We start from the raw sequence: 15053 nt of genomic DNA on the forward strand, positions 1-15053 counted from the left end.
AAAAATATATCTATCGTAGAACTGGAGTTACCTGTGTGGTACGTCGGATGAAATGGGAAAGCCACGGTGTAGGACCCCACCTGTAAGTCCTCCCACAATAGCCGCCCGTTTTTGTTGGCGCAACCGTTGCCCCATTCCTGATGACCCGCGTTCAAATCTTCGGCTATGATGAATCTAGCTGATCTACGTGTGAGGATACGGAGATCATGTTGCAGCATTTGTGTTGTGCCATCAGCGTCACGAGCCTGCTTCGGGCAGTAGACTGAGACGAAATCAATGTTGCCCTCGGCTGATGGCACTTGAATCCCTACTACCTCAATAAGCTGTGTGTCAGGTAGGGAGAGTGTTTTGAATGCTAAAGATCGATGGATAGCAATCAAAACTCCTCCTTTAGTTTGATCCAGGCGGTCAAGGCGTACTACTGTATGCTCCGGCAGAAAGAAGGATTTTTCTGGTTTCAGATGCGTTTCTGTCAGCGCAAGCAAGTCGACAGCCTCATTTCGGAGGAAGTCTATTAGTTCCAATCGTTTAGGTAGGACAGAGCAAGCATTCCATGTTGCGCACTTGATCATCTTAAAGATGGCTCGTGATGAATTCGACCATCTTCATAAGAATTTGATCTGGTGGGCACATCTTCGAGATGCGCTTAAATTCCACCCACAGGCGGACAATGTCGCTGAACTGCGATTTTACTTCTTCTTCGCCCTCAGCATCAAGTCGAGATCGAAGATCATTCAGTTTGTTCTATGCTGGTTGACGGTGGATCTTTCGTGGAGCTGGATGAGGCCCACTGGTGGAGATGATGGACTGTTGTCCCATGTCACGATGTTGAACATCGTTTCCTCTGTCGTTTCCATCGTCACAACCTCTGAGAGCGGTTGTTGTTGATGCTGCTGCGCATGATGTTGAATTTGTCGCTGTTGCCGCTGGTTTCGTTGACCTTGTGGATGCTGGGGCGGTTGCAGCTGTTGTTGCTGCTGCAGTTGTTGCTGCTGATGTGGCCGTTGCTGCTGATGTGGCCGTTGCTGTTGTTGCTGCTGCTGCAGCTGTTGCTGATGCTGCGGCCGTTGCTGCTGCTGCTGGAATTTTTGCTGCGGCTGCAGATGCGTCTGGGGCCGATTTACCTGTTGCTGCCGGTTCGGACATCCAGGACAGGAGCAAAAATGCTGGCCTGTAGGACGGTGGTTTTGTCCAACCCAGTTTAACGGTTGTTCCCATGACGATCTGGTTGAAATTGGCGCAGGAATAAGGCGCTTTGGTATTGGCGCCGTCAAGTTGCGTTTTTGCAGATAAAGTATTCTGGTTGAGCAATTTATATTGTAAGGACTATGGTTTCCCTGACAGTTTGCACATGTTTGTACACCACCCAGTTCTTTATCACACTGACGGGTCCGGTGATTTCCAGCGCATTTCGCACAACGTTGCTCGGAGGCTAGAGCGTGTTTTGCTTTCTACACAGTTTTTGCACTCACACAATCACACATGTTTGATTGTGTGCGAACACTTTCAACCAGCGCGCTCAGTTTGGTTTTCTCGTAACGGCTTGCTGGTGTCGGTGTCTCGCTCGCACTAGTGCAGCGAGTGTTCCTCGTGCGTTCCCTTTCTTGCTACCACACAATATCGTCAGTACAGTTCATGCCTTCGCAGTGTGAGGCCGCGCGCGTTTTAGCCTAAGTCCCGGGCGCTCGATGTAATTTAATGTGAAGTGTTTAAGTTTTATTTATTTAAATTCACATTATTACGGCTTCGGCCGTATTTTCAATTAATAAAGTGTTGTGCGCATTGAAATAAAGCTACGATAATCTTTGATAATTCAAATTATTTTAAGTAATTACTGAATAATCTTTGATAATTCAGTAAATTATGCTACTTTATTTCAATACTTTTTTACAGTATTCAACATGAACAACATACAGGTAGTAAGGCGGGTGCTTGAAGTGACGATTTTTTTTATTATTTAAAATAAAAAATATGTGTGGTTTTGTGGCAAGATTGTGGTTAGTGATGTGTGAAACTGTGCCTTAAGTTTCATTAAAGTGTTAAAATATCAAACGAGTTTGATATGTTTAAGTTTTCCGCTGATCCGCTCATCCAGCGCAGCGCAAGAGAAATGAAACGGGAGGGAGGGGGTATCAGCTGATCAGCTGTTTTGTATCGCGAGAGCGTCCCGTGTAATTTGAAGGCAAGCGAGAGAGCGCTGCGCGCGCTTACTCTCAATTCGGAAAAAATCACTGTCGCTCGACTATGGCGGACAATACAAATTCGACCGAACCCCTTCTCCCTGTTTCTATATGCCCCTCGCCTGTAAATTTCGCTCTCTTTGCCTGTACGGTTAACAACTCCGTCGTCGACAAAAGCCGGCGTAAAAATCACCGCACCCTTCTTCTTCGAATTCATGGGTGTAGCTTCCAGCAGCTCTCTTTCACGCTTCCTCGCAGGCATGGCAGCACTCTCCTCGTTCGCCCTCGAGAGAGAAAGAGATGCCTCTTTCAGAGAGGCGAGATAATTCGGAGGTTTCTTTATCCTCTTCTTCTGCACACCGCGTTCTGCCTTATACGGCACCGTATACCAATTTTGCATCTATACATGTATTGGCGTGGAACTACCACACACAATACGATCAAACTGTGTTTCACTGGAAATCGTTCTTACAACTAGGATTGTCACGAGCTCAAAAAACACGTCCGAACTGGACGACAGCTCTGTTGCGACTTTTGCGCGTTTAAACGCGTATAACAGTTCCGCAGAGATATCCAGCTGAGCATCTCTGCGTTTCCGCGGTAGCGCGTTCGAATGACATTTCATTTCTATGGCTGGATTGTTATACGCGGAAACGCGCGTCATGTATTTGCGGCCTTAGGCTCAAATAACAATAGCAATAACTATAACAATATACAGTGGCCGGCAGAATAAAGTGCCCACTACTTATATTTTTAGGCCGCAAATACACGACGCGCGTTTCTGCGGGCGCGTTTAAACGCGTATAACAGTTCCGCAGAGATATCCAGCTGGGTATCTCTGCGTTTCCGCGGTAGCGCGTTCGAATGACATTTCATTTCTATGGCTGGATTGTTATACGCGTTTCCGCGGGCGCGGAAACGCGCGTCGTGTATTTGCGGCCTTACATTTTTCTCATTTTTTTCGTTAAAAATGAATCTATCTGTGCTATATTTTTTAAAACAATCTTTGTTCTTTGCTCTTAAATGTGCAATGAGAAATTTCTGAAAAATCAAAGGTTTACCAAGACCAAAAATATCTTTAAAAAAATAAATCAATATCAAACTGACAAAAAAGTACCCACATGAATTATTTTCAACACATTGATTTATTAAACACAAACAACAACTATTAATATTTAATGTGCCCCCCTTTGAATCTTAGGACTAACTACAAGCGCCTTGGCATGCTCTTCACTAGATTTTCTAAATTATTTGGGTCAAGATTTTCCCAGGCGTTCTCTAGGGCTTCATTAAGAAAAAAAACCGGTAATGTTTGTAAGAGTTTTGGCTGCATTTCCATGTATATATAAAATAACTCCATCAACTCCATCTCCAATTTGTTTCAGACGAATTGGGATTGTATGGAGTTGGATTGGTACTACACCTTGCTTCCAATCGCGTTTCGCCACCACATGCTACTATCATGCCACTATCATCAAACGCAATGCATGCTACTATCATCAAATGCCTGCCTTTAAAATTGAGTGGCACGCACACTGTGGTCGTCGCAATAATGGAATGCAACGTTACTGCGACGATCATGTGTTAAGTTTTTCCGTCCATCCGTCCGTGGTAACCCAATTCAACGGACCAAATGATACTATTCGGCTGCGTAGTACATACAACACGGGTCGGAGTCGTTTATACTTCCCTGCAGCGAATGGAATCGTTGAACCTACTGGTACCTTTCGGGTCGACCCGAACGCCTCCGGCCGGATAAGTTCGAGTCGAATCGACGCGGGTCGGGTCGCCCATCACTACTAACCCACCTGTAGTCGATCTAGGCACCTTGGTCCAGTTTGGTTTATATTTTCGGTTTATGTTTTATAGTTAGTTTCTTAATCTTTTGCTCATTTGGCATCCGAAAGATTTACAGGTGGTACAATCATGAGAATAAACTACAGTGGGCGCCGTTTATCCGGCTGTCCGTATATCCGTGTTGTTGAGCAATGACAGTTTAATTTAATGGTTGTCACCGTTCGTGCTGAACAGGATGTATGAAAAACCGTTATCAGAGCGCATAGTCATAACGAAAAACACGAAAAAAACACGGCCGCGAAAGCGGTGTTGGTTAGGTTGGCTGTATTTTGACAACGCTAATGACTAATAACGATAACGAATAATTTTAGCACTATATCGTCGAATATTCGCAAGCTTTGTGGCATTTTTTATCGACAAAAGACTACCATCTTCTAATAGGCCTCATAAAATTTACGCCTTTTAGAAGTGCTTGGATTATCAAGGTTTTTTAAAGATATCGGCCTGATTTTTTCAGAAGCCTTGCTAAAGAGTACCCTCATCCATTAATTGAAGAAAGTGATAGTGGTATACATGGTGTTCGAATTTTCCAGAAAGCCTTAAGGTCAGAAAATGGACGAAAATATGGGAAAATATGAGTCCAACTTTCAGGTGCCGCCAGCAAACAAGAACTGAAACAAATGGTACATGCCATCTTCTAGGATACCTTTCCAAAAACAGCCACTGTGAGTAACTTACTGTTCACTTCGTTAATCGAACTATTAAGGCTGCATTCTGAAATCTTTTTTCTCAGTTATCATTCTCGCAGTAATAAAAATTATTACACCCATTTTTCCTGGCTTTTAATCTTCTATCTATTTCAGTTTCATTCAAATAACTGCCAAACTTATTCGCGGGTCAGATTCAAAGGGTTTGCCGTATGTTTGACATGTCTGCTCTAGATTCTAAATTCTTACACCTTTAATCCACCTTGGTAGTTACAAATACAAAATCCATCGCAAGGGCTTAATAAGCTCTATGACAAATTAATGCCGGTGTTCCTTTTTTCAACAGCTATCTTGTTAGTTGGATAGCAACCCAACTATAAAATACCCACCAGCGAGGTTATACAGTCAAAAATCAATAGTTGAACGATAACCCAACTGAACGCTTGAAAACGTACCAACTACATAACACATATTCAGTAGTTGGTAGGAATGGTGGACATATTTTTTTATATTCGAAACTATAAAGTGTTGGAGTCCAACACACCCCAGTTTGGAATTTATCTTTATCATCTTTTAATAGAAGCAAGCTAAAATGTTTAGATTTTTCACCTAATAGATGAAAATGGCAATGATGGAATTCATTGGATATAGGACAAATATTTTCGATGCTGAAAATGGTGTAAAGTTCACACTCTTCCTTCAAATAAGCTCTCGTCATAAGAAAATTCAATAAATAAATTCAATAATTTAGATACTCCACATAGGCGAAAAGTACGGCCACACAAACGACCGCAGGGCGGTGGCGGCGGCGGTCATAAGCGGCAACATCCCAAAAATTCTACTCACAGAAACAAACATTCAAAGAAAAAGAAGCACGATCAAGCATTACAGTTGCATACGACAGAAGGTGAAATATTGTGTCTTTCTTTGGTTTTTGATCATCTAATACATATATTCTAATTTTTTAATTTCATTCTGTTATCAATTGAATTTTGTTTAACATATAGATAAACTCATGAATATATAGATGGCGAGAGGATAAACTACACATTTTAACGAATAATCCATTCACCATATAGAAACAACACGTAAACATAAACTTCACTAAATGTCGATTAACGGTATAAGTAGACATACATACAAAATACATTCATTAAAAACATCTTTCTACTACTGATTTCTTTGTTTTAGTATCTATTACGAATTTAAAATCAAAGATAAATTACAAGTAATCTAACAAATCCAACTTTAAAATTAAAATGAGAAAATAATATAGTAAACAATACACTAACCATTGGGATCTAACTTGGATGGATATGTCGTTTAAGTGATCATTCCTTTCTATCTTTTATACAATTGTAACTTATACACATGTTTTATATATTTTCTCTACCCACCAACAACTACGATCAGATGTGGATGAGTGTACTCAACAGGGTGGTCTTAATGGTAACCACTGTCATCTTAACACACGATGTGTTAACACCTTTGGTTCGTACATTTGCGAATGTTTACCTGGCTATCGAAGACAAGATAAGTTCAACTGCATAGAGATGGATGAATGCAAGTCTGGCGAGAACAATTGCCACGAGGACGCAGATTGCATTAACACATTGGGCTCATTTCATTGCCAATGTAAGGAAGGTTACACGGGCAATGGACACGATTGTAGGCGTAAGTTACTTTTATATTAGATGCGGTTTTCCAATACATGTTAAAATTAAATTATGGTTTCAGCCGTCTGCAATCAAACCTGCTTGAACGGTGGAGAATGTCGCTCGCCTAATGTCTGCACATGTCGAACGGGTTACATTGGCGAATCATGTGAAAAAGATCTAGACGAGTGTACAACAGGTTTGCACCGGTGTAAGGATACGACAGATTGCGTTAATATGCCGGGCTGGTAAGTGACTAAAATTAAATTCAGATAATAATAAAATGCAATACAATACGAATTCAACAATTGTACGCTTTATAGTCGACATGATTTTTGTTGGCAATTCGATAAGAGTAGTGGCATTGCCTCATCTGAAGCGATTTTATCAGACGCTGCTGTCAAACGCTATTTCGGTTTATATTACGATTATTTGGATGATTTGAGAAGTTTGACGTACATAATAATATTGAAAGATAAAATCAGATGAGATAATTCGACGGAATAAAAAAATAAATTTCGTCATACCACCCCCTAAGTCCCGTAGCAGTGTTTCATCCGATGCGATTTTTTCGGGAGCCATATAAAAGATTATATATGGGATTTGACAGATATCGTCAGTTGTGCGATTTCGTCGTCCGACGTTTTTCGCCAAAACTGATGCAAAATTCTGACAGCACGTTTAATAAACTCGCATCCAATGGAGCACTGAATAGGAGCAGTTCTTTTTTTTATTATGGGTTGTTTAAAACTGTGCTATTTCAAATTAAACCTACTCAATCTTTTTATTGAATGACAATCAAATTCTCGCGTTGTATTCGTGGAATATAGTTATAACAACTTCTATTGGGCGTCGGACATGCCGTCTACGCGGACATGCCGGCCTATACAGGGGCTTTCGAGACTTAATACATATATTTATAGTTATAACAACTATATAAGTCATTTTACTATAAATATGTTAAAATGTGTTAAAACATTGTTTGACAATTGTGATGTTTGAAGTTAACCAAAATATAAAATTTAATTATAGTAGAGGTTTCGCAATCGATAGTTGGAATGTTTGACGTACCGCAAATGGTTTGTATAAAAAAGACACCGGATAATGTTGATCAGAAATCTTTGTGGACCAACCTGAACTTCATCACAAAGGCCAATGGCGGATTTAGGATGTTGGAGGCCCTAAGCGTTAAACCTATTGTTGACGAGCGGGGGGAGGGGGGGGTTAATGTTGTACAGTCATTATCCGATATACGCTATCGTACGGGACCGAGCGCAATAGCGTATCTCGAGTTTTCGCGTATAGCGGATTCCTATGGAAAAATAGTTTACACTACCGGTTCGAGGGTTGAAAAATATCGCCACAGAGTTTTGCATTAAAGTTTTTTGTTATACAATTGGTATCTTTTGCACAAATTTAATGAAAAATGCATTAAGAACATTAAAGAAATTCAAAAAGAGCATAACATATTTCAAAAAATTAAAATATTTGCAAAAAACACATGGAGCTGTCAAATTTAGAGGAATCGCGTACTGCGAATTCGCGTATATCGAGTATCGCGTACTGCGGATAATTGCTGTATTTTATTTTGAATCAAACTCACTTTGATGGTTTGCTGGGTGGGGGGGGGGGGTGCTCAGGAACCCTCTACTGGGCCCCTTTAGTTTATGAGTCCCTTCATCCATGGGGCCCCTATCTAGCACAGAAGCTCTTGCTAAGACTTCTGTACATACTGTTCTACATGCTGAAATTACCTTACACGGGCCCCTACATTGAAGAGCTCTCGAAACCGCTCAGTCCGCAGTGGCCGCTCAGTCAGCGTACCGTTAAATCCGCCACTGACAAATGCTATGCTGCATAACTCCATGACTATCATGCCCGTGTTTCCTTCTGTCTATCTCGTTGTTTAGATAATAACACTACTATTGAGTTGTATATTTACCTAACCAGTGAGGTTATACTGTACAAATGTTTGTTGGGGACAGAAGCGGATTTATCCATCTCAGGGCCCTAAGCGAGGGATCTAAATGGGCCCCCTAGTTTGCTTAAAAGTCCCCAAAATGTATAAATATCAATCATTACACTGTTCGCATTTTTATGAACTGTTATTACGAATACCAAATACAGGCGTCCCCCGAGTTACGACCCCCTCGAGTTACGACGATTCGCAGATACGACGATTTTGATTTTGACAGTTAAAAGTTGTCATTGACAAGAAATTGATGTATTTTTTTGAATTTCTGGGCTGATAATCGTTATACACACATTTCCAAAGATTCCACAATTACCCTATCTTGAATATCTATATTGTGTACGGCTTTTAAAATATAATTATTACATTATCGAACATTATTTCAAATAAAATGCACGATATCATAAATTCCAACTCTTCAAATTCGGTTATAAACTTAGTATTCATAGATATTCGACATACGACTTTTTCGACTTACGCCTTGCTTTGGGACATTTTTTCGGTCCCAAATACAGTCGTATCTCGGGGGACACCTGTACTTAATCCTGCCGGTCTGGTGGTACGGTCGTCAACTGGTACGACCTAATGGCATGCTCGTCATGGGTTCAAATCCTGAATGGACCGTACCCCCATACGTAGGACTGACTATCCTACTATGTTTATTTATTTGATTATTTGTATTTGTTACGTTACTGGTCATCATTGGCGCCTTACCACTGATCTTATCTGGTCATCATTGGGGCCTTATCACTGATAAACTATCTTAGATGTCTAGGGTAGCAATAAATAACATAAAGCATCACGATACATTGTAACATCAGCACAAAATAAATAACAAAGAGTGTTACAACAAGACATACAGGGTAACATTAGGAGTTCCAGTCAAAAGAGTCATAATGTGCATTGAATCTGATAGCCATCGCAGTCATAGGTTCGTTATCGCTATATGCATGTCTAATTTGGTCAACTCTTAAAAGCCTATAGTTTCTTAAAGTCAGGTACATTGAAATTAACTCTAGCTAAAAGTTCCGGTGAATCTATCACTGGGGCCCTTCACAATTCTAGTCAGCTTTTTGTATGGAATTTGACAGTTGGATGCTGAAATCATGTAAACACTCCATGCAAAACCACACATAAAACTAGCCTGCAATTTTCAGACTAGAATATTCAAGCCTCTAAGCTAGAATTAGATTCGAGTACCTACTCGAAAACACGGTGTTGTTTACATTTACCCCAAGGTACATTAAATAGATCAGGTGGTGGAATCTAGAATCAAAGTGTATGTGGTCCAGGTGGTTTCATAGCATTTTTATTACTAATTTTGAACATCACTTTTTGACAGTACGGGTGAAAGCTTTTGCTCAAACAAGCTTTCTGGAGGCTTGACGAATACACAAAACACACTTAAAATCTTCATTCAGAAGCAGAAACGATAAAAATCAGCCTAAAATCATACTTCTTCTTCTTCTTTGGCTCAACAACCGATGCCGGTCAAGGCCTGGCAACACACTTGTGGGGTTGGCTTTCAGTGACTTATTGATTTCCCCCCATAGCATGGCGGCACGGTCTATTTGGGGCTTGAACCCATGACGGGCATGTTGTTAAGTCGTACGAGTTGACGACTGTACCATGAGACCGGCTATCATACATAAAATCATACACCTTGGGATAAGCCCACCTGTATGTTATACCTACTTAGATAGCTGCTCGAAAACTGCTATACATTGCAAACAGCTGACAGGCTGAAATTTCAGCCTACGAACTTAAAACGGAAAGGGCCCCACTCTTAGGATATATTTTCTCAAAAAAGCGATTTGCGCCATTTCGCGACGAGTAGGGAGAGACTCGAGTCCAAAAATTAAACAATGGGTATGATAGCGAGTTCTCACTGTCACGTTACGCCAGGATGTAAACCGTAACAATAAACGGGAGAATTTCTTCTGCACTGACTCGATCTTATTCGACCATAATGAGGACGATGAGCACCAAACTACTGAGGAGTATTGTAGGATGGATCTAACTAGCGATTTGTAGAGTGTCAAAATACATGTTGACGGGCATGGTGTATATTGTGTGCAGTGATGAACCGCAATCTCGATTGTTGTGTCCACTGTTTTGGTAAAGCCGATAGCAGGATGATTTGTTTCGATTTAAGTGGTTTAATTGAGAATTAGTCCACAGTAGACTGTGCCGCGGACGGAAAGTTTTATAGGGCAACAGGCAGATAATCGTTCTGTAAATTTCCGGTTGAGTAAATCGAGTGCATGGTTTACGTTCGGGTTTCCATCAAGGAATGACCATTCAGAGGATTGCAGTAGATCATATAGAAGCAAAAAGTAAATTAGACTCTCGTTGAGCATGCCTGATTGTTGATATGATGATGGGAACTGATAACGTTGTCCTTTGGCTAAGCCGTTCGGCAAGTACAGCTCTATAGGTAGATAATGGCAATCAATTGCAACTATGGGAAAGGGTGATATTGCCGGTGGAGAGCATTGTTGCAGGATATCATCACACACAAAAATCAAATCAAGGTAGTTATTCGACGCATTATGTATTTTGTGAATGTGGTAACGGTCTGGTGGTACAGTCGTCAACTCGTACGACGTAACAACACGCCCGTCATCGGTTCAAGCCCCGAATAGACCGTGCTCCCATACGTAGGACTGACTATCCTGCTATGGTAACATTAAGTCACTGAAAGCCAAGCTCACTTCACTAGTGGGTTCAAGCAGGCCTTGACCGACAACGGTTGTTGTGCCAAACAATAAGAAGAAGAATGTGGTACAATGCGTCTCATAGTACAGTCGTCAACTCGTATGACTTAACAACATACCCGTCATGGATTCAAGCCCCAAATAGACCATGCCGCCATACGTAGGACTGACTATCCTGCTATGGGGGGTAATCCAAAAGTCATTGAAAGTCAACCCCACAAGTGGTACAGGTAGACCTTGACCGACAACGGTTGTTCAGCCAAAAGAAGAAAGAAGAAGGTACAATCCGTTAATATTCATACTACCAAGAAGAAAGCGACAGTTGTCCGTAATCGTCGAGTTTTCATAATCAACTTGGAGCATAAATAAATTTGTTTCATCGGATTAACGTTTGACAAATTAAAGTCGACGAATTACTTACTTACTTATTCGGCAACTACTTACTCATATTACAACCGCTTTGCGGTCTTGGCCTGCTTCAGGAGTATCCGAAACCGCTTACGGTCTCGCACCTTCGTCTGCCAGTCCGTTATCCCGGCCTTAATGGCGGACGCCTCCACGCCATCTTGCCACCACAATTTGGGCCTACCACGCCTCCTCTGTCCTTGTGGACGGCCTAAAAAGACCTAAATTTCTTGAAAGAATTATAAAACTCGGCCAGAAAGGAATTTATTTTGCGATTGACAATGTATGTGTCAAATCAGTACTATTTTCTCAAAGAACTGTCAAATTTAGAAAACCGCATATCTTCGAATCGAATGCATATATATTGGATAAAACGGTTTCAAAGGTACCGTGAATCTCGGGGATTTCCTGTAATTCCATATCTGCTCAACTAGTGCTGCAAAAACCTAAAATAGTGGATTTATGTGGAATTAATCGTGTTTAAAGCGTTATGATTTCCTTAATGCGTAAATTGGATCTTGATATATCGATGGACAATTGTGATACGTTCATTTCAAATTATTTTTTTTTAGTATTTCAAAATAAAATACTTTTTGTGTCCCATTCTTTATTAAATGTTTGGTGTTTTTTCTATACAACATTGGCTACACGTTCATTAAAAAAAATCGGTAACCATCGGTAACTTTAAGTCTCAATACACTATTTTTTTCTAACTTCAGTAATGTTTTAAGCTGAAAGTTTAGTAATCGTTTCAGTTAAAGTGTTTTACTAAACCGTTCAATAATCTTGAATACTGTCAAAAATGACAGCTTGTTTACTGAAATCACAGTATTTCCATTTTCATATTACTGATTGTTCAGTATTTTTTATTTATTTATTTAGATTCACATTATTACGGCTTCGGCCGTATTTTTCAGTAATTGATAGCAATTAAAAGTGTCGAAAAAAATCATATTGAGGTTTTTGTAGATGCGCAGGATGGCAGTCCGTTCAGTTCATGTTCACTCATGTTTCATAAAGTTTGATACATAAAAAATTGTTCATGTTTAATGTTTGATACATTTTAATTTTGTCACTACGAAATTTCAGCAAGTGCAGCACAATGGTGTGAAGATTGAACAAATTAACAAGGCTGCCGAAATCTGACCTGAAATTTTTACGCGGTGTCTGTAAGCACCAACCAAATCAATTTTTTTCTCGGCAAGCTATGAGATTTTTGTGTGTTTTTCAAAAACCGATTTTTCCATACAAATGCATGCTTTTTAGTTGAACTGTCAGCTGACCATTAAGCGTTCAACTAAAAAGTATGCCAACTAAAAAAAGATTAAAAAACGTTCCACTATTGAATTCTTATTGTTTTTCAAAGGCAGTTGGATAAAGATAATTGAATCTAATTATTTTTATTTTTGAGATACTAATTCAACATTGTATGCTACAATGTATTGATAAGTAGAAACATAATTTTTCTCACATCAAATTGTCAAGAACTTTAGTAAAATTCTGAAACCCCGATCAAAAAATAAAAAGCGCATTGAATATTTCACCGTAGCCACAGAGCAAATGAGGGAGATATTAACTTTGAAGATGTAGTTTATATCAGCAACTCTCTCGATGGCGTTTCTATGAAATTGCTAAATTTTTCCACGGTGTTACTCATGAAGCCTGATGCTCCTTGGTGCGTTAGAATATGTATATACCAGATGCAAGGCCCATAAATTACTACAGGTTTCCCGGGTCCACAGTGTCCAGTTAACTTTGACAAATTTTCATATAACAGCTAAGGAGTTCAAAGTTACTAAGCAATTCATACAAAGTCCTTAGCAACCCTAACTCCCTATCTGCCAATCTCCATAGAAATCTCAATCCTTCATGGCTACCGAAATTACAGCTAAACACCCACCTGTAGTCTATCTAGACACCTTAACCAGATGGATAAGCACTTGAATCGAAATTAATTTTGACGTAAAGCTGTACCTTTGTAGGATTTATATTGTAAACAATTTGACTGAATTTACTAATTACATATAGGTACTTCTGCAAATGCAAGGCTGGATTCGAAACCAAAGGCAAGGATTGTGTAGATATAGATGAGTGTTACCTCAATACGCACAGCTGTCACCCAACGGCCCGGTGCGTAAACACACCAGGGCACTTCACATGTGAATGTCCGATCGACGGCGATTCGGATTGTAGATTAAGCTGTATGTTCGAAGATCGTGAACTGAAAGATGGCGACAAGGTATCCCCCAGCAATGCGCCATGCAAAATATGTACCTGTACGAAAGGCGTTATAAGCTGTGTGGAACCTCCATGCAACTGTTCAACATGGCGTCCAGGGGTCGTGAGTGAACTATGTTGTCCGCAATGCGATCCGAAACAATCTTGCCAACACCAGGAGCTCAAACATGTCACGTTCCGCAGTGGCGAACAGTGGATATATCAATGTCAAACGTGTGAATGTTTGGTAGGTACAAGGTCATTGCAAGCGAAAACAATAATTGATTACAATATATATTTTCTCATGAACTATTTAGTACGGCGAATTTGACTGCTGGAATCTTGAATGTCCTCCTCTAATATGTGATAATCCTATGCCGGCCGGACCGGCAGATTGTTGTCCCCGATGTCCTAACGATAGGTGTGGTTTTGAGAACCTTACCAAACTAATAACCAGTAGTAGCAGTGAAGGCGTCGGTATCGGAACAACATGTTTATACGAAAACCACGTATACCCACCTGGACCATTTAAATATCCGTCCAGAGATTGCACAACCTGTTCCTGTAAGGTAAGTGTCGACTTCTCGCCGTAATATGTTTTAGATTCGCAGTACCTGCCTGAGCCACATATATTAATACTTCCCATTATTTTGTGTAGTTTAAGATTGATAAAGAAACTAAATAGTCCAAGTTTAGATGTTAATATTGGCGAAAACAATCAATACAGACACCGTTAGGACTAAAACTACATTTTACTGTATTTGCTGTGGAGTCAACATTCTCTAATACATGTTGTGTTTAATATTAGTATTGCTTGACCCTGTACAAGGACAGTTTTTTTTTGCTGATTAACATGATACTAATCCATTAGCAAAGCAAAACAAATTAAAAATACTGAATTTGCATTTGCAAGGCCACGATCCCAGGTTGATCTAACATCAATCCAAATCAACAAACAACATTATAGCATCATGGGTATTAAATATATTTGTGGCCCTTTTTCGAAGGTTAATATTATATAATTAACTCATACATGCATCTTATTCAACTAAAATCATTCTTAATCATCCATAACCCATACTTTGCATGAGGATGAATTACTTGTAATAGCATTCTATTTTGTGTATTGCCTGTAAATCTAATAAACGCTGTTTCCTGTTTCCTGCGATCTTCTTTCCAGTATGTACATTGCAATAGTTTCATCTATAAACTGCTTCAAATTGTTCTTTTTTTTGCTTTCGATTATTTGGCGTAATAATCAAGCTATGTCGTAACGGTTCTAAAACTTCATGATAAGTTTCTCCACTGTTAGTATGATAAAATTTACTTCGTAGTTAACCATGTTTTAGATGGTACAGTTTAAACTAGATTCCTAAATTAAAATATCAAATTTGTACCTTAAA

The 15053-nt window shown here is 39.8% G+C and overlaps 1 protein-coding gene across 10 annotated transcripts in view; it reads left to right on the plus strand.

Moving 5' to 3' along the window:
• The window catches only part of LOC121601096 (protein kinase C-binding protein NELL2-like), a 120002-nt gene that overhangs the window by 94518 nt on the left and 10431 nt on the right, over window positions 1–15053 (plus strand). For 7 of the 10 annotated variants that reach the window (XM_041929905.1, XM_041929911.1, XM_041929904.1 and 4 more), the window contains 5 exons: window positions 5436–5591; window positions 6098–6358; window positions 6422–6587; window positions 13462–13897; window positions 13968–14219. In XM_041929905.1, the coding sequence (XP_041785839.1) occupies window positions 5436–5591; window positions 6098–6358; window positions 6422–6587; window positions 13462–13897; window positions 13968–14219 (1271 nt within the window). The remainder of the gene's footprint in view (window positions 1–5435; window positions 5592–6097; window positions 6359–6421; window positions 6588–13461; window positions 13898–13967; window positions 14220–15053) is intronic. The other 3 variants (XM_041929912.1, XM_041929908.1, XM_041929910.1) reach the window with 1 other exon arrangement.

This window comes from Anopheles merus, unplaced genomic scaffold (assembly GCF_017562075.2).
Source record: "Anopheles merus strain MAF unplaced genomic scaffold, AmerM5.1 LNR4000026, whole genome shotgun sequence".
Taxonomy (NCBI): domain Eukaryota; kingdom Metazoa; phylum Arthropoda; class Insecta; order Diptera; family Culicidae; genus Anopheles; species Anopheles merus.